General features: G+C 48.4%; 1 protein-coding gene across 5 annotated transcripts in view; it reads left to right on the top strand.

The window, feature by feature from the left end:
* LOC119169206 (vesicle transport protein GOT1B) overlaps positions 1–20,467 on the top strand; it is a 176,301-nt gene that overhangs the window by 25,980 nt on the left and 129,854 nt on the right. For all 5 annotated transcript variants that reach the window (XR_012893485.1, XR_012893486.1, XM_037420318.2 and 2 more), the window contains exon 3: positions 14,808–14,986. Coding sequence is in view for 3 of the 5 variants with exons in the window: in XM_037420318.2 (XP_037276215.1) it covers positions 14,808–14,986 (179 nt within the window). In the remaining 2 variants the exon portion in view is untranslated. The remainder of the gene's footprint in view (positions 1–14,807; positions 14,987–20,467) is intronic.

Raw genomic sequence — 20,467 nt, 5'->3', positions numbered from 1 at the left:
CCGGTACTGTGCATACTACAATTTGCACCTGGTGGGACACGGCGCGCATGTCATCCACCCCTTTCGCCAAGGTCGTCGCTAGTCCTGACGATTCTTTTTTCAGGACGTCATTTAGCCCTCCCGCAATTACAACGAGGTTCCGATTGTTAGCTTTAGCTGCGAGTTGTTCACCTGCTTGACTCATTACTGTCCCCAGCGTTTGTCCTGGGAACGTCCCTATCGCAACTCTCTTGTCGCCTTTCACCCTTTCTTTGATTGCCGCTGCGCATCGGACTAAATTTGAGTCACCGGCGATGATGACCTGTTCAGACATTCCTTCTGAAACCTGCACCTGGCTGCTGACTAGGTGACTAGCGTGAGTCACGGCTGCTGGTTTGCTCCCTCCCTCCCTCAAAACTACTTCCCGGTAGCTGGGCCCTGTGGCCAATGTATCTGCCTTTGTCATGCCTGTTTCCTTCATCTCTCCCGCACGGGGGGTCGTCGCCATAATGCTTCCGCCGTCACCTGCGTCTTCGTTCCCTTTCACGACCTTCGATAGGCCCTTCTCGGCTGCCCGGAGCCTTTCTTCCATGGCTGACGTTTTCTCTCGCTCCTTCGCCAATGCATTCTCCAGCTCTGCGATTTTCTCCATGAGCCCACTCTGGACCGCCATCATATTTTTCATTTTCTCCTCGAACTCGCACTGTCTACACTTGGCGTCATCTTCTGCTTTCTCCTCCGCACTAACTTCCACCTTCCACCCTACCCCGCACTCTGAACACTTTACGGTCTTTTTGACCATGGCTAGCTCAGTTTACCGATGCCCACGTGTTAGAAAACTGTACTAAAAATACACTGGTCTAAGCCAAAAAGAACCACAATAATAAATAAATACGCTACACTTCACAGCACCTGCGCATGCACGTGGTCGGTCTACGCGCAGGCCTCAGCCACGTGGTGGCTGGAGAAAAAAAAAGACACAGTACAAAATACTAAAAAAAAACGTACACCGTAATAGACCTAATCAAGCTTTACGCTAGCGCCTTACGTTCTCATAACGCTACATACAGAGGCAAGCTGGAAACATGCAAAAACACTTATCTGTAGCTGTCATTCCGGAGCTCTCCAAAAACACGTCCGACCTCTACCACCACTTCCGTATAACTCCATACATACATACAGGGGACGGTACCGCCATCTAGTGAACACTGCAAGAACTAAACTAGAGGTGGCTACATACAGGCTACAGGGGACGCACAGCCCACGCCCTAAGGAGCTTCGCCCCTAATACAAAAAAAAAAACACCGTTTCTGTTTGTTAATCCGCATGAAACGGCTTGAGGCGCGCGACATGGACGACTTCAGGTTGCGATCGGCGTTGTTGACGCTAACCCTGAACAGCGAACAAGCCGCAGGCAGAGGGGACTACAACCAGAGTACAGGCCCCTTCCTGAAGCAGCCAGGCAGACCCGGATCCCGACATCATCTACTGCAACCATGACCGCCCCCGTACAGCCTGCACCACTCCTACTCCGGCAACCCAAAGAGCCGCCAACTTTCCGCGGTTCGCCACTGGAGGACCCGGAAAGCTGGATCGAAAGGTTCGACTGCGTCGCCGCCTTCAATGACTGGACAGACGATGACAAGCTCCGGCATGTGTATTTCGCCTTAGAAGATGCTGCTCGGACTTGGTTTGAGAATCAAGAGCGAAGCCTTACAACGTGGGACGTCTTTCGCGCCAGGTTCCTCACTACTTTCGCAAGTGTGGTGCACAAGGAGAAGGCCGCAGTTCTTCTCGAAACCCGCATGCAGATGCCAAACGAAAACGTGGCGCTATTCACGGAAGATATGATTAAACTTTTCCGCCACGCTGACTCCGACATGTCCGAGGAGAAGAAGGTCCGTCTGCTCATGCGAAGAGTAAAGCAGGAACTCTTCGCCGGGCTGATCAGAAACCCGCCAAAGGCGGTCGCCGAATTCATTTCAGAAGCATCTACAATAGAGAAGATGCTCGAGATGCGCACGCGGCAATATAACCGTAGCTTCTCGTCTACAAGATACGTCGGCATTCATGCGCTTGGAACCACTGACTTGCGAGAGACGATCCAAGTGATGTGCAAGAAGAGCTGCGAAAATTACTTCCTTCAGCGCAGCCTCACGAGGAATCTATCGCGGACGTCGTACGCCAGAAGATCCAGCAATCGCTGGGCGTTTCTCAACCTCAAGAGCCTCAGCTGCAAGTCATGACCTATGCTGCTGCAGCCTGCCGCCACGCCCCTCCTCCACGCGCACGCCAAAACACTGCCCCATCTCACTTCCGTCGCCAGACGCCACCGCCGCCATCACCCCACCGACGTCCTACCGTTCACCAGCGGCCCAGCGCAGTGCGCCGAAGCGGTGGTCAGGGGTGCCAGACTGACGTCTGACGCACCCCTGACCACCGCCCGCTCTGCTACCACTGCGGCGAGGCCGGACGCACATACCGCCGTTGCCAGTACCGACAGGTGGGACTGCGTGGCTTCGCCTTCAATGCACCGTGTCCACAGCCAGGAGAACGGCCACGTGACATCGCCGACTACCTGACAGAAACTCAGCGGACACCACGAAGCCCTTCCCGTTCGCCGTCGCCCAGCCGCCGCACGTCACCGCACCACCGGCAGTACTCTGGCCCAACGCGGGGCCGGTCTCTTAGCCCGTATCCGGGAAATTAAGGGCAGCATTCGATGGAGGTGTGGTTGCTGTGCGACGAACTACCGAAGATCCTCCTCCGACGACGCCGCCGCGACGGAGCTTTCCGAACACAACGCCAACCGGGCAAAGCCCTGACGGCGAAACCTCACTTACCGAAGGTGACCTGATGACGCAACATGGAAGCAGCGGAACAAGCCGACGCAGCCGTGACCCGACGCCACGCCCTAACTGTAATGCGAGACGGCGAACTAGCGACCTCGACGTTCTTATCGACGGCCACAGTGTGACCGCTCTCGTCGATACTGGAGCCGACTACTCCGTCATCAGTGGGTCGTTCGCCGCGAAGTCAAAGAAAGTTAGGACAGCTTGGGAAGGCCCTGAAATCCCCACAGCCGGAGGTCATCTCGTAACGCCTGTAGAAATCTGCACAGCAAGAGTCACCATTAACGGCCGTATTTATCCTACAGACTTCGTAGTCCTATAGCGTTGCTCGAGAGATGTCATCCTTGGCATGGACTTCTTATGCCTCCATGGTGCTGTCATCAACCTAAAAACAAAGTCGATAACGTTGTCCACAGAAGAAGCACTACCGCCGCGCATACCGTCGGGAAACCATGCCTTGAATGTGCTGGAAGAACAAGTAACCATTCCGCCTCGCTCAAGCGTCATCATTTCAGTTGGCGCTCCTAAATCACCTGACTTGGAAGGCGTCGTTGAAGGCTGTCAGCATCTGTTGGTCACCCGAAATATTTGCGTCGCAAGAGGAATCGCAGAGCTGCGGGGAGGCAGAGCAACGGTTATGCTCACGAATTTCAGCAATGAGTACAAATATGTGAACAAAGAAACAACGGTCGCATACATTGCACGTCCGCAAATGCTCGTTATAGGGCTCCTGTGTGTATTAACTACTAATTCTGCTTTGCGGTTACAGTCTTTATATCAGCTTCACATTAGCTCCCGAACCAACGAACTCACTTTCCTTACGTCCACACCGGACACATGCGAACAAAACAAAAAATAATATCAAGAAAGCTTTTGCATGAATCCTGAAAAACTCGCAAAGAATATTATTGCGCCTCCGCGCTCACTCAAAATTCGTTTCTAATGTCGCTCCTAGGCGTGTCGTTAGGCAACCGCACAGCGCTTACCTTTAAAACCAAGGCATACAAAGCTTAAGAAGTAAACAAAACCTAGCACTTGTCACCTAAACGCTAGCTCGTAGTCGAAATTCTTACGAGACCATGTTTACAAAACCAAGACTAAAATAAACAGTCAAAACAAAAGTTCAAACCAAAACAATCAAATCCGTGAGTGACCATCTCTCAAAAGCTAAGGGCTGTTTGCTCATTTTTCAGCCGTACGCGTGGCGGTCGCACTCTCTGGGTCTTTCTTATCGAATAGGGACTACAACAATCACGAAAGCACTTCGCTTTGCCTCCGAACCCCACTGAGCCTTTCAGTGGCACACAGAGTTCTTCCCCTCGTTCGGCTGTGTTTTGAGGACCACCGACTTTGTAATCCCGCGCCCCATCAAACCTGCCGTAGATGGAACGACGGGAGGTGGACTGCCCCCTTCCTTCTGTCTGCATTTTGGCCCAACGCGCCCTTCTTTTTCTCCTCGTGTGGCTGCTCGGGTACATGCAAACCAACTTTGGCGCGGATGACAAAGATCTCATTCTGGTTACTACACCCCTTCCTTTTATTTGCATGATCGACCAGTGCACTTTTTTTTTCCTTTTTGTCCGACGGCTCGGACCCATGCAAAGTAACTCCGGCGCCGACGACAAATGCCTAATTCAGTAAACTGCCCTTTGTCGCACGCCTGTCTTTACGACGCTGCTTTCGCCTACGCCTCTTCTTGGGGTACATTTCAGACCCTTTTACTTGCCTCTCCTGCTCGCCAGCACTCGGGATGGTTTCCTTAGGTGTCTTGCCCGCACAGTTTGAATGGTTTGCGCACAAATCATCTTTTCCCTCACACTCCAGACTGCCGGACAGGTTAACGCGTCTCGTAACACTGCAGCTGTTTTCTTCCGAAGAAACCCACATTCCACGGAGCTGCCCACAACTGCATTGTCCTTACCCATGTCTGCTTTTGCTCCCTGTCTTGAACTCACACCGGTGTTCCTACCTTGCAGGTCGAAATCCTTTTGGACACCGCTTGCAGGATCCGCCATTGTGAAACTCTCAGGTGAACCCAGCTGACATGCCTGGGAGCTGTCCACAATTGCAGTACCTTGTGCTGCTTCCTCATACTCTGCTGGCCTAATACTGGTGTTTTTGCCTAGCAAGTCGAAATCTCCTTGGGCTCCACCGGCAAGATCCAACATTGACACACTCTCACTTTGTGTCTGTGCCAGGTCGTCTGCAACTATCCTAGCTGTTTCACTAGAAATCTCCTGGCACAGCACACACCACATTTATTCTGGCCTTCGTTGGCCTCGGTTCATTTGTGAACTTACTGCTACCCTCGTAGGTGCTAGCTTTGTCTGCGGCCCCGATTGGCACTGCACTCAACTGTTCCTCTCACTTCTCAAGTGCTACCTGTACTGATTGACCACTCCTCTGCTTCGTATCTAACCTGCGTTCTAGTCTTTCACACTCACGTTTGAACCTTTCCTCTTCCTCACAAATATCTTGCATCGCCTTGTATTCTTCCTCCATTATTCTGTTTCTTTATCCATTCTTGTTCCAATAAATGAGACTCACACCTGCCAAGTCTCCCGGATTGGCCGGGAGACTCCTGGATTTGGACCATTTTTTCCGTTTGTACGGTTGTCTTGAAAGTCTCCCGGAAATGAAATTTTTGTGCGTGATCCGGCCGCCTTGACAAAAAAGCAGCTCAATCCGCTCCAGGCTTTTCGAACCTACTGCATTTTATTATGAGTAAGGGGCGTTCATCTAAACTTATAGTAGAATCTCAGTGATGCGAAACCGTGGCAAATACGAATTCAGTAATTTCCTCAGCGAAATTTCACTATGTCTATTGGGCCTAAATTCGAATGTTCTGAACACATCTGCTAATCGTGGCGGGTGATACGAACTTTAGTACGGAAATCGTCTAACAAAGGCCAAAAGCAACGTACTTGAAGCTTTATAAGTATGCGTGCGACTGGCACATGCACTGTCCTTTACAGTGTGCGTGATTGTCGTTGCCACAACCGCTGTCGACGAAACCGTGGTCGCTTTTGACGCGATCTTGTATGGCGACGACGTAACTGTCCCGAAAGTCCTGAAAGTGTGCATGTGTCCAACACTCAACCAGTCTAAGCAACGCTGCTTTCCGTAAACTCTGTGGACAAAACCGCGGCAGATGCGATCGTAGACGGCATTAAACGACTTTGTTTTTAAGGCGTGTGTGCAGTGAAGCGCATGGCGATTGACATAGGGACTACCATTTGCCTCAACCGCCGCACACAACATCGCAGTTGCGGCGGCGCGATAGCGATCTACGAGCTCCGTGGGCACGCAGCGATACACTAAAGGCAGTACATACGCAAAAAAAAGTTACTTTCGCCGCAAGGCCGAAGCAATGGATGCGACTGCAACAACTTGGAATGTCACACTGAGAACCGCAAGCAGATTGAAACGCGCAGCGCACTGCTCACACACAAATGACGCACGAAAACAATACACACGGAAAGCAGCAGTCAGGGTCGCAACTCCTGAGGTCCAGGGTCAGGCCCTGGCTCACGAGGACCACGCCCGGTAGGCCTCGCCCACGAACCTGCTCCCGGCCACTGCACCCAGGCAGGAGCTGTTCAGCAGGCCCCGTCCTTGCACCTTGCACAGGCCGGCGGACTCGACCCCGAACGAACACGCCGGAGCTCGATCTGGCCGACACGTACGGGTCCCACGTCCGGCTCAGGAACGCTCCCAGGAACTCGTCCTCTCGAGCGGCGCACTGCTTCGTCTGCCTTCGTGGCCTCAACCCTCGAGCTCTTTTTCGCACGTCGTTCAGTACGGCTCGGCACCCCTGGCGATCCTCGATTCAGCCAGCCACTCCCCTGGCACCTGGATCCTCGGCCACCCTGGACCTTGCACGGCTCCGTGGTCCTCCGTGCACACTCCCGCGTCTCGCCCGGCAGAACGTCTCGCTCGTCCCTTGCCGATGTGCGACCCTCTGGTGACACCGGCGCTTGATGGTATGGGTGCGGCTGCGGAGCAGTCAACCCGCATCGGAGACGCGATGCTCCATGCGGGGAATGGCCAGCCCGTCCAGCGAACAGCTTGCGTCGAGACGCGATGCTCGGCGCAACCGTGACCATTAGCCAGGCCATCTACGTCACTGTGCCGAATGGCTGACTGTGGAGATGCCTCGCCGAGATCCGCGATGCCCTCGGCAAGGAAGAGAACAGCAGGCCAGGCCGCGCCCCGAGATGCAGTACTCGTGCCGGCAACGCCGCCCCAGCTGGTGGTTGGACGACAGCAGCGTGGACGGCCGCGTTCCCTGGTCGGAACTTGGATCGCCTGCGTCCGACGCTTCGGCCCGCTGTCTCCCGTCTCTCATCAAGCCAGGTCCTGAATAACTCGAGTTCTTCCTTTTCGTCGTCTTCATTATCCATTGGGTGTTCATCTTCAGAATCTTCCTCATCGCTCAATCCAGGTTGTACACCCACACTATCTTCACCTCCATGCACTTTGCTTTCCGTGCATTATTTCCAATTGAAAGCTCATGTTCCCTAATTCTCATGAGCTTGAATTCGAAATAATTCCGGAGCACATTTGCCTGTTCTTGTGAGGAAAGGTTTTCAAGCGTTTCTGTCCTCACAAAAAGCCCAGATGCTCTGGCCCGTGAAATAATGGAAGCGTTCTGGATAAAGAAAAAAGGTGACTTGTGTATAAGTGACACGTCAGTCGTCTTGCGCAAGTCTGAGTTTGATTTTTGCGCTTCGTTGCTTGATTAGATATGCCGGTTGAACGTCCTCAGTTTATGTCTGTGGTCATGCGACTAGGTGAAGTAGTGTGCTCTGCACATGTGTGTGCGGCTATATATTTGCTGCGTTTCTCCTGCAAATAAATCAGTTGCGAGTTGATGCTCTTTCTCTGTGATTATTTCTTCCTGTGGTGCTTTAGGAGTCTAGAATTACCCCTCAGTATGACGAACCAACTAGCCCAACAACAAGTACTTCTACGTCCAAGATAGGTCTTGAGACAAGTGAAGACCTAGGTACTTGAAGGAATGCACATTAGCTATAATGCTGTTATTAATCTTATACACGGAGGGTGCATGGTTGGGTCGACGATGGAATGAAATGTTCACGGTCTTACTGGTGTTCAGTGACATGAGCCATGTGGTACACCAGTCTTGAATACGAAGAAGGTCTTCCTTTAGCTATAATGATGTTATTAATCTTATACACGGAGGGTGCATGGTTGGGTCGACGATGGAATGAAATGTGCACGGTCTTACTGGTGTTCAGTGACATGAGCCATGTGGTACACCAGTCTTGAATACGAAGAAGGTCTTCCTGAAGAGTACAAACGTCGGAGGAGTTATTGATGTACACGACGCAATCATCTGCAAAAAGACGTATTTCAGAGGTTACAGTAGATGGCAGGTCGTTGATGTAGATCTCATCAGGTTCATGGTGACTACTCTTGCTTTGGCTCAGCTGTGAAAAAACACAAACCCACCAGCGTTTCAATTCTGGGTCTGAAGAAATTGAAGCCTGGTAAATCTCACAGCGGAGACCGAAAGCATAAGCACACAAGTAGCACTATGTGGCCAACCTCCCTCTCTACACGTTTCCTATTTCTTTCGTATTCCTCTGCTCTCTTCAACTTCCCAAAACTTTCCCGCAACGTACGCTTACAACTTGCGCATTTTGCGCAAGTTGCTACTGCATTATTTGAGTTTTTGTTCATAACCTACTTGCTGAGATAAACATCAAGTGCTGCTCCGCCGCAGTGGTCTAGGGGCTAAGGTACTCAGCTGTGGACCTGTAGGTCGCGGGATCGAATCGCGGCTGCGGTGGCTGCATATCCGATGGAGGCGGAAATGTTGTATGCCCGTGTACTCAGATTTGGATGCACGTTAAAGAACCCCAGGCGGTCGAAATTTTCAGAGCCCTCCACTATGGCGTCTCTCATAATCATATAGTGCTTTTGGGACGTTAAACCCCACATATCAATCAGTCAATCAATCAATCAATCAATCAATCAATCAATCAATCAATCAATCAATCAATCAATCAATCAATCAATCAATCAATCAATCAATCAAACATCGAGTGCTGCTCTGTGATCTACTAACAACCACAGGGGCTAGGCAGTTGTCCGTTATGTTTGTCTTTTAACGGGTCTAGGCTAAAAGACTCGATACATCTCAAGCACAAAGCCAGGCACTCACCTGATTACGTGCGGTCGTGGTACGCTGCTTTCATCCCACCGAATTCCAGGGCTAGGGCTTTCGGCTCTCCGTCCTGAGTCTCATGTTGTCCGTCCTGAGTCTCCGTCCTGAGTCTCCATGTTGCTCTCCGTCGCTGAGTCTCATCCCACTGCCGTCATCCAGTTGTTGCGACCGGAGTTTGCTGTACTGGAGATCCGGGATCAAGACGTCGAGGAAGAAGGAGGTTGAACTTCGTAGAGAGGGTTTATTTACATTATTTACATGGCACGGGCTCTCTGGCCTGAAGCTCTACATTGAAAGCTCTACATTGAAAAAGGCTGTCTATTAAACAAGCTCCGTGAACCACACTAAGCAGCCCGTGAGGGCTGATTAAATAGTCTCATCTCCCCATACGGCACTGTCCAATAACACGTCCTGCAGCACACACAAGTGTCATTATGCTGGCACCGCCCCTAATAAACACATTCGCAAATACACAAACCGAACACTTGTACGGTATCGGCGATGCTGCCTCTTCTGGCGAATCTTGCTTGAGCGGGGTGAAACGAGTCTGTCATCTCGCCACTCGGGCCAACCACCCATGCTTTGTTGAACGGCAGTCGCGGTCTAGGTGCCTCCGAGGGGCCCTGCCTGGACATCTGGGGCTGATTTAAGCATCAGCGGCTCATCAGTCAGAGACGCACAGCGTGATGGTCCGACGTCCGTAATCGGCGAAAGCTTGGCATTGTGGCTCTTATCGGGACATGAAGACGCCACGTGTCGCATCTCTGCGCGGACCCAAAAAACAGCGGTGCTCCATAGAGCAATTTCAGCCGCGCCGCGCCCAGCACATGGAAACAGGAGGGCCTCCTGGCGCTGCTCCTAATCTGTATAAAATGGGGCGGCTGTCTTTCTTCCATTCTGGCAGCCGCGGCAAAAGGGTGGCCTGCCAAATCTAGCACCTTTATCTAAGGAAGATGAAATGTTATGCATAAACAATACAAGTTGTGTTTTGCTGGAATAGTTCTTGCGAAAACCATGCAGAAACGAAGTGGAAAATGCGTCGGATTCAAGATATGAAATGAGGTTAGTAAATGTGACATGTTGGAGGATTTCGCAAGGAATGCTAGTGAGCGAGATGGGTCTGTAATTGAGAGGGGAATGCGGGTCACCTGATTTAAACAGAGGCGCCACTTTCCCGATCTTCCAATCTGCAGGCACAGTCGAGCACTCAACAGACTGGTTGAAAAGCTGTATAAGAAGTACAGAGGAGTACACAGCAGTATTTTATAACAACATGGAATTTCATCAGTGCCACAGGAAGATGATAGTTTTAAACCATGAAAGAATTTCAAAATACCAGCAAAATCAACTACATTTTGATCCATGGGGAAAAAGTCATTTTTGTACAAGTGTGGCTCCGTGTCAATATAGTTATCAGAAAACGATTTCGCAAAGGTGTCATTTAGCACCATGCAACATTCCTCATTGCTCGTAGCACAGTCATCAGAAGCTGAAAAAGATATGCTAGTTTTTTTTTTATTTGAATAGTGACCCAAAATTTTGGTGGATTAGTAGAAAGAAGTGATGGTAAATAAGTATTAAAATATACGGCTTCTGCCTGTTTTAACGCGCGATGCGATATGCACGCAGTGCGTGAAAATAAGCATTTCGACGAACAGATGTTGCAATGCATTTCGCGAGGCGAAAGAGGCATTTTTTTCTTGTTTGGTAATCTTTTTAGTGTCCTTGAAAACCAAGGGGAACATTTCTTTTTGGAAAGCCTGTACAGTGGAATATATTTAGCAACAAGTGCTGTAGCTTTATTTTTAAACAAATTACAATTATCATCTACGGTACGGCTGAAAAATTCTGGCATTTACTCATCAGTGAACAGTGCAAGCTCATTAATAATTGCTGTGTAATCACCTCTCGCATAATCTCTGGTCAATTTTGGAGTGCTTTTCGGGTGTGTGACGTGGCCTTTTACAAAAAAATGTAAAAGGCAGTGATCGCTTATTCTTGGTAAACAAGTTAAGTGTACTAAATTAGGGTTGTTGACGAGCGCGAGGTTGAGAGTATTTGAAGAAGTAGCACCAGTTCTAGTAGGTCCAGAAACAAGTTGCATAGGATTAAAATTTAAGCAGAAGTTAATAAAAGAGTCACTATCAGTGGTCGAACCAATAACAGAGGGATATTGCGAGGCCCAATTTATTTTTAGGAAAATTAAAATCACCCAGAAGAAGCAATTAGAGTGGGGAAATTTTGAGACAAGAAAATTAAGAACGCCATGATGTTCGTTGCAGAAAGCAGTTGGTGCATTTGGCGGATGATAACAAGCACAGAGCAATCTGTTTTGAGGATTTAAGACAGCACATATGTATACTAACTTTAGCTAAGGACGTCGTAAATGCAATCCAAGCAGACACTATATTATCGGCGACGGCAATCAGTACGCCACCACCCAGTTCTATATCACAATCGTGGCGGTAAACAACATAATTCTCGCATTGAAACAACTCCTCGCTCAAAATTTTATCGGTCAATCAGGTCTCTGTCAATGGAATCACGTCAGCGGCACATGAATCAAAAATAGGGGCTAGAGCGTTGCGTTTGTTGATTAAGCTGCACACATTTAACAACAAAAAGGATAAGCCTTCAGAATACTGGCTGCGTGGCTGATGTCTAATTTTGTCAGGAAAAACAACTGCCAGAATGGCAGTTTGCAGCAACAGACGATAGTTCAGTGTTACTTCGAGCATTGCCAAAATGCAATTCACAGACACTTTTGGCGGGGGAGTAAACGTAACACTTTTTGTTGATGTATAACTTGTTTGTACCTCACAGAGAAAACTTCGCTGCTTTTCTTGCCTAAATCGTGCAGCTTTGTCCTGACAGTACTGGTTGCCTTACAAAATCTTCGCTTACGGAACACCAACTGTTTTTAACTTACTTTTAGAAGACAGAATCGTTGCTCTTAGTTTACAAGATGAAAACCAAACAATAATAGGTCTGGGCTTTTTAGTGACAAAACGGCCAAGTCTGTGGGCCCGGGAAATTCGGTTTAGGTTCAGGCTTAATGCTGAATGTAATATCGAGCAAACTTTTTCTTCCGATTGTGCCCAAGTTTCAGCAGCGGTGTCAGCTATGCCGTGAAATATTAAATTTTCTTGACGTGAACGGTCTTCAAATTCATTTAGTCGTTGGTGTAGTACAGCCATTTCAGGCGCTACGCTTTCCTCTTGTTGCCCTCAGACGATCGAAGGCTTTGTTCAACGGCCGAGAGCCTATTATCGATATCGGTGATTTGCCGCTTCATCGAAAATTGAGCTTCTTTTACTTCACCCAGGGCAGACATGACTTCTCCATGTTTCGCACCAAAATTATCGTGAAGTGACTTAACAAGCTGTAGTAATTCCTTGTTAGGATCATCTCTGGGGGGCCCAGGGTTTAGCTCTACGTCACCGGACATGAATAACAACTTGGCGATGAACACACACTCACATGTTAATTGAAACAATATTTGGGGGCCTGGAAGCACTAGCAGCCAAACATTTATTGACTTTTTACAGTGAAGTTGGGCTGCTGTACTCACCCGCACTCAGAAATGGAAAGGTGTTTCAATCATGTTGTTGGCTGCAGTGCCTCCATTCCCACTAAAACTGTGCAAGCTTTTCCAGCAGTCTTTACGGCTTGCTGATGATGATGCGTCAGTCGACTTGTTAGCCGGAAATAACAGCACAGCAGTAATACGCGGCCAGCTCGCACAGAATGTTTCAGTAGCTTCACAGCGGAACAAGGGCCCAGTCATTCGGCTCAACGGGTAGATGCCTCTGTGATTAGCTGATAAGATTACCAGCACTTGCGCAGTGTCGGTGAGGTTGTCCCACACGAAGAAACGGATAAACAGGTGCACCCAGAAACGGGAAGGTGTTTCAAACATGTTTATTTTTTATTTTATTTATTGTACTTCAAAGGCCTCTATCCAGGGGTTTTACATGAGGGGTGGGCATTTATTGTGAACAATGTCATTGGTGCTCAGTAAAGAGTTTTGGTACATAATGTCTTCGATTGCTTCATGAAAATGGATGGGGCTGGAAATGACAACGGCGTTGGTTGGCAGATCATTCCAGTCTTTTGCTGTTTCGATAAAAAAAGAATGCTGAGGGGCAGAGGTGAGAGTCTTTCCTGGGTAAACAGCCAATGTGTGATTGATGCGGTCAGAGTGACGATGAACTTCTTCAATGACTGTCGTAGCAATGCGTGAATGATAAAACTTATGAAACAAGCACAGCCGCTTAACTTAACGCCTTGTTACAAGTAGAGAAAGATTAGCTAGGCTTTTTAGTTTAGTGACGCTTGTGTGGTAGGAGTAGGCCGAATAGATAAACCTTGCCGCACGGTTTTGCACAGATTCAAGTGTATTAGATAAATAAGTTCGAGAGGGGAGGATCCCAGATCGCACATGCGTACCCAAGTTTAGGTCGGACCAATGTTCGTTATGCGAGCAATTTGACGGGTGAAGAACAAAAACGTAAATTACGGCGCAGGTACCCAAGAACGCGATTAGCATCGTTGGTCACATTCTAAATGTGAGTTGACCAAGTAAGATCCTGGGTTAAAGAAACACCGAGATATAGGATTGAACAGATGAAACGTTAGAACTGCCAATTACGTAGCGATGCGGTACGTATATCATATGGCGCTCTGCGGTGGAAAGACAGTAATGAGGTTTTAGACACATTAAGAGACATTAGCCATGTATCACACCAATTCTTAATAATATTAAGGTTACGCTGGAGAATTAAATTGTCGTTACCAGTGTAAATGGGACGATATAAGATGCAATAGTCAGCAAATAGACGTATGTTAGATTGAATATTATTAGGCAAGTCAATAATGTAAACTAAAAAAAGTCATTAATGTAAGCTAGAAATAGTAAGGGCCCTAAAACTGTTTCTTGAGGCACTCCTGAGAGAACGGGAGATAAACTAGAAGAGTGCCGTCGTTACAACATTCAACGAAGCTTCGTGAAATACCAACCCGGTGACCGAGTTTGGGTGTGCACGCGGATACGCTGGCGTGGACTCAGTTAAAACGTTCAATGACGATACGGTGGGCCGTACAGGGTAGTCCAACGCCTTGGCCCACTCCACTACGAAGTTATTCCCGACCTTTCAATGGCGCCATGCTCGACCTGAAGTCTTCCATGTCGTGCGCCTCAAGCCATTTCATGCGTGAACCTTAGGACTGTATTTTATTGTCATTGCTGTGCTTTATTGCTTGTACTTATTGTTTTTTTACTATTGTACTTTCGTCTTTTGTTAAAGCAACATGACGATGCCTTTTTCAGAAGGGGGCGACGCCATATTCCCTCTAGTGTTATTATCGCCCTATTTCACTGTCAGTAATTTTCGTCGCCAATCACGCCTACAGTGCTCGAGAAGCTTCAGGACTGCGTTAGATAATTTTGTTAAAATTACGTCCACTTTGTGAACATTGCAGATTGTTGTGGAACCTATGTCACCGCTAGTGATAATGCTAGAATAATTGATGTCAAGTGTATGAATGCCGATGCATGTGGTGGCTTGTCAGTTGATCGACAGCAGATGCTCGGTCCGCCACTATCAGTAGCAATCAGCATCGCTATAATCTGACCTTCAGTTTACGGGCCACAATTCGACTGAATAACCAGTTTGATTTTGTGTTTTTTTTTCTCCACGTCACACCCCCGTGACAAATCATTGCTATTGCAATAATACATGTATATTTTGTATGATATCCGTGAAACTTTCTACTAAATGCAGATTCTGTTCCTGAGCGGCCTGGCATTCGTCATTGGCCTGGAACGCACCTTTCGGTTCTTCTTTCAAAGGCACAAGATCCGTGGCACGCTTGCTTTTTTTGGTGGCATTGCCATTGTCATCGTTGGTTTCCCCCTCATCGGAATCATTGTTGAGACCTATGGGTTCATCCTACTCTTCAGGTAAGCACGACAGGGAATGTGTGAAGCACTAACAAGTTATTACTAAACCAACTGCTGTTAAGAAACACAATTTTTCTAAATGGCTATCGCTTCATTGTAGCTTTGCATCTATCCACATTTGACACGCATGGCCTTAGAGCGAAGAATTAGCCGATCTCTTATCTCATTGTTCTATTATTGGCTGTGCATACCTAAACATCATGCATAATTATTATCACTGTGACAAAACAAGCTAATGATCCGATATAATTAGAACTGACAGACAATTATGCCAGAGAAAATATATGGGATATTATTGGAAGTATGGTAATGTAATTGTGAAGAAAGAAAAGTGGACGAAAAGATAACTTGCCGTGGGCAGGGACTGAACCTGCGACCTTTGAATTATGCGTCTGATGCTCTACAAACTTAGCTACCAGGGCGGCTAACTGCCTGTCCTCTTTGTACAGTATATGTGTGCATTTAAACATGGGAGAGTCGGTCAGCGCCGCCTATTACAATTTGGGCGTGTGTGGGACACTCTTTTCTTGCTCATTGATACCACCTCAAGACACCAAGTCTTCCAGAACAAGAAGGTCTCATTCTGGCAGACTGAGTCAGTGTGTGAGGCATATTTCGGCCCCACTCTTGGTCCCCCAGCCCCGTGCACTCAAACTTATGTGAAGGGCCCGCAGGGTTGCTTGCACGGGCAGGCATTTCGTATGTGGTGACACCACGGATGCAAGCTAATTGGGGTGGTTTCGACTCCCTCCCATGCGTGGTACTGCCATGTTTGAGGGAAAGAAAATTCTGGGGGTTGAGCCAATACTGGGTGATTGGACCTTTAAGCCCTTTGGGTGGGGGCAGCTCACCCATCTGGCCTCAACTTCACGTAAATGAAACCCCTGGGCTTGACCCACCCAGGGAAAACCGCAAGTCCTCTTATGCTGTCTCTATCTCGCCTTATCTCCATCTTTCTCACTCTTTAATGTTTTTTTGTTCTCTCTCTTCTCGTTACTTCTTTTTTTCCTGGCAGCAAGGGTGGTTGCCCCATTCAGCGCTTATTCACCTTGTGCCACTTTGTGTGCTTATCCGACCGAGGGTAAAACTAGGGTTCCAACCTAGGGTAGTCATCACTATAACCTACTGTAGCTTATACTAGTGACGGTGCACCGCTGGCATTGTGCAGACGTGTTCACATGTTCTGCCACAGGCCCTCGTAGGGCTTCGTAGAGGGCGGTAGGCGCATTTGCTAAGCAAACACTTTTTTCTATGGGATCACCGAACCCCTTCCTAAGTGATCGTACCCAGAAAAGGGGGCATATCAAAGCAGCCTCACGGTTATCATTTGGCCCTTAAGCCATAAAACACCACCCATCATCATCACCGTAGTAGGTAATGAAGAAGCAAGACTTGTTCCCAAAATACCATGTCATACATTGTGAAACCACTGACAAGAAGGCAACAAACATATCCCCGTTTCTAGTTTCAAGATGTCTCACTGAAATCATTGGCACTGGACACAAGCCACCAAGATGGCCCAGTGAGTACCTGCTAATAGAAGTCAAAGATAAAATTCAGTATAAGAAACTAAGCAACCTTGCAGAATTTCGGGCAAACCTGTAACAGTTACCGCTCACTAAGCATTGAACTCAGTGAAAGGTGTTGTATCAGACAATACTCTTATAGATCTTACCGACAAGGAACTTTTGGACGGGTGGAAGGACGAGAATTTTATACATGTGCAGCACATTAAAATCGGGCAAAACGATGCAGAACTCTCCACAAAGCACATCATACTCAGGTTTCAAGGAAATACACTCCCAGAAACTGTTGCCACTGGCTATCTCATGCTACGCGTCCGACCATATTGCCACGCTCCTTTCTCAAGTATGTTGTTATCGTCGCATTACACAAGTAAGTGCTGCCTTCAGCAACCGCCCTGGTTGACTGAAGAACCATTGAGATAATTGTAGATTTTGATGTGATTATGCGTACAACCCAAACATTACAGATTGTCCTGGAACATACGTGACCGCTAGCGATAATGCTGCAACATTCGATGGCACATGTATAAATGCCAATGCGCATTGTTGCTTGTCAGTTGATTGACGGCTGACGCTCTGTTCGCCGCTATCAGTGCCGATGTCTTACTGTAATCTGACTTTTCTTTGACATGGTCACAAGTTCACCCAAATAAACAGTCTTATCGAAGGGACACCAGACCTGCAGTCTGGTCTCTTCGTCTACTACACGACTCCATGACATTTGGTGAAGGTACTGGGTATTCATCCCATTACCTTTCGCACGCAGGAAATGGTCCTAGTAGGTCCATACCGATTTACTGGTCGGTAATAAGATTTTTGAAAATTTTACCCTGTGTAATATGTGCACCCCAAACTTGGAGCCAGATTTTTTGAGAAAAAATTGCGCCTATTATGCGAGTAAATACGGTATGTCCTTTTATTGCGATAGCAATTATATGAACACTTTCGGCTGGATTCCACTGTTGGCGTCGATGTCATGCACTATATATGTATACGTATCTATATATATATGAAAATGCAAAAAAGAAAAAAAAATCAGAAAATTGACTCCAGCGTGCGGAATCAAACGTGGAACCTCCGCGTCGTGAATGCGAGGCGTTAGCCACTGAGCCACCGAGGGGTACCTCCTTCAACGTTCAAACGGCAAGCTATTTATATATTCATATCTACCACTTACCACTGCTGGTGGGCATGTCGAGGGGGGGGGGGAGCTATGAGGTTTTCAGCATTATCAACAAGATAGCACAATGAACGCGTAGTTTGGCCTGCGGAAAGGAGGGTAGTGAACGATCTCTCATGCGCCCTTATCTCCTGTTGTGGAGGATCATATCCTTGGTGTTTGGCTTGCACTGGAACGGATTTTTTGCGATTACGGGGCGCACAAAGGTCACTGCAATCGTTACACAGCCTCCATTTGTGAAAAAGGCGCGCTTTTCAAACACAGCAAAGTAACAACTGAGATGTTTATTTGCATTCATCTTCACCTGTGTGTACGTTTCGTGTGTCATTTGTGCGTTAAAAAGGCGGGGCACGTTTTCATCTGCTTGCCATTCTGCACGTGATCTTGCAATTGCTTGTTATCGCATTCATTGCTTCGCCTTTGCGGCAAAGCTGTGACATTTTGTATTCTTGAAAGTAAATGCAGACAAGAAACGTGTGAAACTCTCCACAATTCATCATTTGTCCAGTTCTGTTCTTTTTGACAACATCCGCTCAGTGAGACGACCCTTCTGACTTCGTGTGAGGGGTCTAGCTGGAGAAACCGTAGTGCTTCATTTTAAAAACTGTTGAATGGCTTCTGCCGCTGATCTGGCACTGTGGCAGTGGCAGCTCACGACTGGGATTTATCCTTTGTTGAAGTAACAAAACGTGCTTCTATTGCACACATACGTACTGTGACGATGAGGAACAATACTGTGCTTCGGGCGCATTGAGAGCTTGGGTGAGGAGAGGAAGACGAAGGACGGTATAGAACAGCCGGCCTGTAGAAAGGCTACTGTCTCTGTCTCGTTATTCATTAAAGTGGTGAAGCTCGACAACTGAACCTTACCTGTGCACCCACGAGGTACAAGGTACCTCGTGGGTTCTTGGCAGAGTGGGTTGATTATGGATCCGGAACACTTCCTCGATCATAGACTTCACGACCCGACTGCTGCTGCAGCTACCCACTGAATAATCCGCACATGCCGTCAAGGCCTCTTAGATGGTTCCAGGGTACAACTTGTCAGGAACATTGCTTCCACCTTCATGTGATAAGGCGTGCAAGGTTTTGTCATTTGGAAACGTCATGTACATTTCCAGTGACATGGATCCTGTGCCTAAGACTCCTCCGAGTGAGCATCCAAGGGACGCCACTCAGGGGTCCTTCGCGTGCCCTGGTGCCGTGAAGATGGCTCAGAGCCTCCTATTTCCCAGGGACGTTGTTCCCGCTTCCCGTGGCAACAAGATCTCGCTCAGGACTCCATTGGCACCTGAGCTGTTCAGAGTGGATGCTGTTCAAGCTCTTTTTGAAAATGATCCTGCTGCAGTGAGCCTAGCCATCAACTCCACATGCGGTTCTTCGGTTAGAGCCGTGCAGCTGCAGTGTATCATCGCCAGACTCTGCTCCACGATCAATGTCTTAACAGCGTTGCACTCTGCGCTGTTTCCTGCCATTCTGTTGGCACTGAGGGCCACCGACGCCATGCTCGACATAGCCGCCTCACATGACCTCGAGGCCAGCCTACTCGAGCAACGCAGAGAGTTCCGGGATGCCCTCATGCAGCTCTCAGATCAGCTTGGTGGCTTCGCATTGGCGCTCTTTGCATTTTCACCTGCTGTCCTATCGTCCCAAGTCGTCGCCCGAATACCAGAAATCCACAACTTCGAGAATGATGCTGCTGACGACTGGGTCGCCACCGTCAACGCTATAGCAGCATGCGAGGCTTGGATGGAGCCTCAAAAGTGCTCCATGGCAGTAGACCGCCTTCAAAATGGTGTCGCGGCATGGCATCGCTACGAAGGCGTACGGCAGCAGTGCTGGACAGTGGTGCTGCAAGCTCATGACTGCCTTCGGCCGGACACCTTCCGATCTCCCTTCCATTACCCATTTTAACCCGACCACTACCGAGGATAAAGTGTAGGCTGTTGTCCTACTCAAGTTTAGCTCAGCCAAAGACCACTATCAAAGACAGGCCCCGTGAAGAACGTCACTCAAGCGACATACCCACACTGAATCATCCCGACTGTGTAGCTGTATATCGAAACATGCTCCAAGGCACGTGTCGCTCTTCCGATGCCAGGTTCCACGCTGGGACCTGTCTCGCGAACTTCCCTGCCAGCAGCCAATACCATTTTCAAGTCAGAGTTGTAGGAGTCAACCGTCCACAGCGAAGAGACAATCTTGGTCCAGTCGGTACCAGATCTGCAGTCATTGGCCTAGCGTGTGAGCTACACTGATGCTGTCCAATCAGAGAGAGCAAGCATTGGTCTTTTCGGCAACGTGGTGTACGATCTTGCCTGCAATGACAAGCACGCCATTCCGACTCGCAATGTACCACCTGCTGCGCAGACCATTTCGTAGCCATTGCTGTCGCCATGAAAATTATTCCTGATTGTTCGGGCCATGACCAGCTCGGTCAAAACAAGAGCGATAACAGCAAGGAAGCTGCAGGCGCGTCGAATCATGATTTTGTCTAGTGGCCTGTGCATGCTCACACTCGTCCTGCGTTGTGCAAGCATTTTCTGGCTCGGCATGCAAATGCGCATAAAAACCGCACCACCACACTCGTATGGCATAAGTGTATACTGGGCTTGCAACAACTACTCCACTGTCACTCAGCGAATCTTCAAACCGAGTAGCAATGTCGTAAGGACAGACAACCAAGCTGTTTCCTACCCCTGAGCATTCATCGACCAAGGTATGAGCAAATGCCAATGCCCATCGTCTACAGCCACACTGCGGCCAACCAAGGCA

This window comes from Rhipicephalus microplus, chromosome 2 (assembly GCF_043290135.1).
Source record: "Rhipicephalus microplus isolate Deutch F79 chromosome 2, USDA_Rmic, whole genome shotgun sequence".
NCBI classification, from domain to species: Eukaryota; Metazoa; Arthropoda; class Arachnida; order Ixodida; family Ixodidae; genus Rhipicephalus; species Rhipicephalus microplus.
Note: the sequence above shows the minus strand (reverse complement) of the source record. Positions and strands in the feature narration are given on the sequence as shown.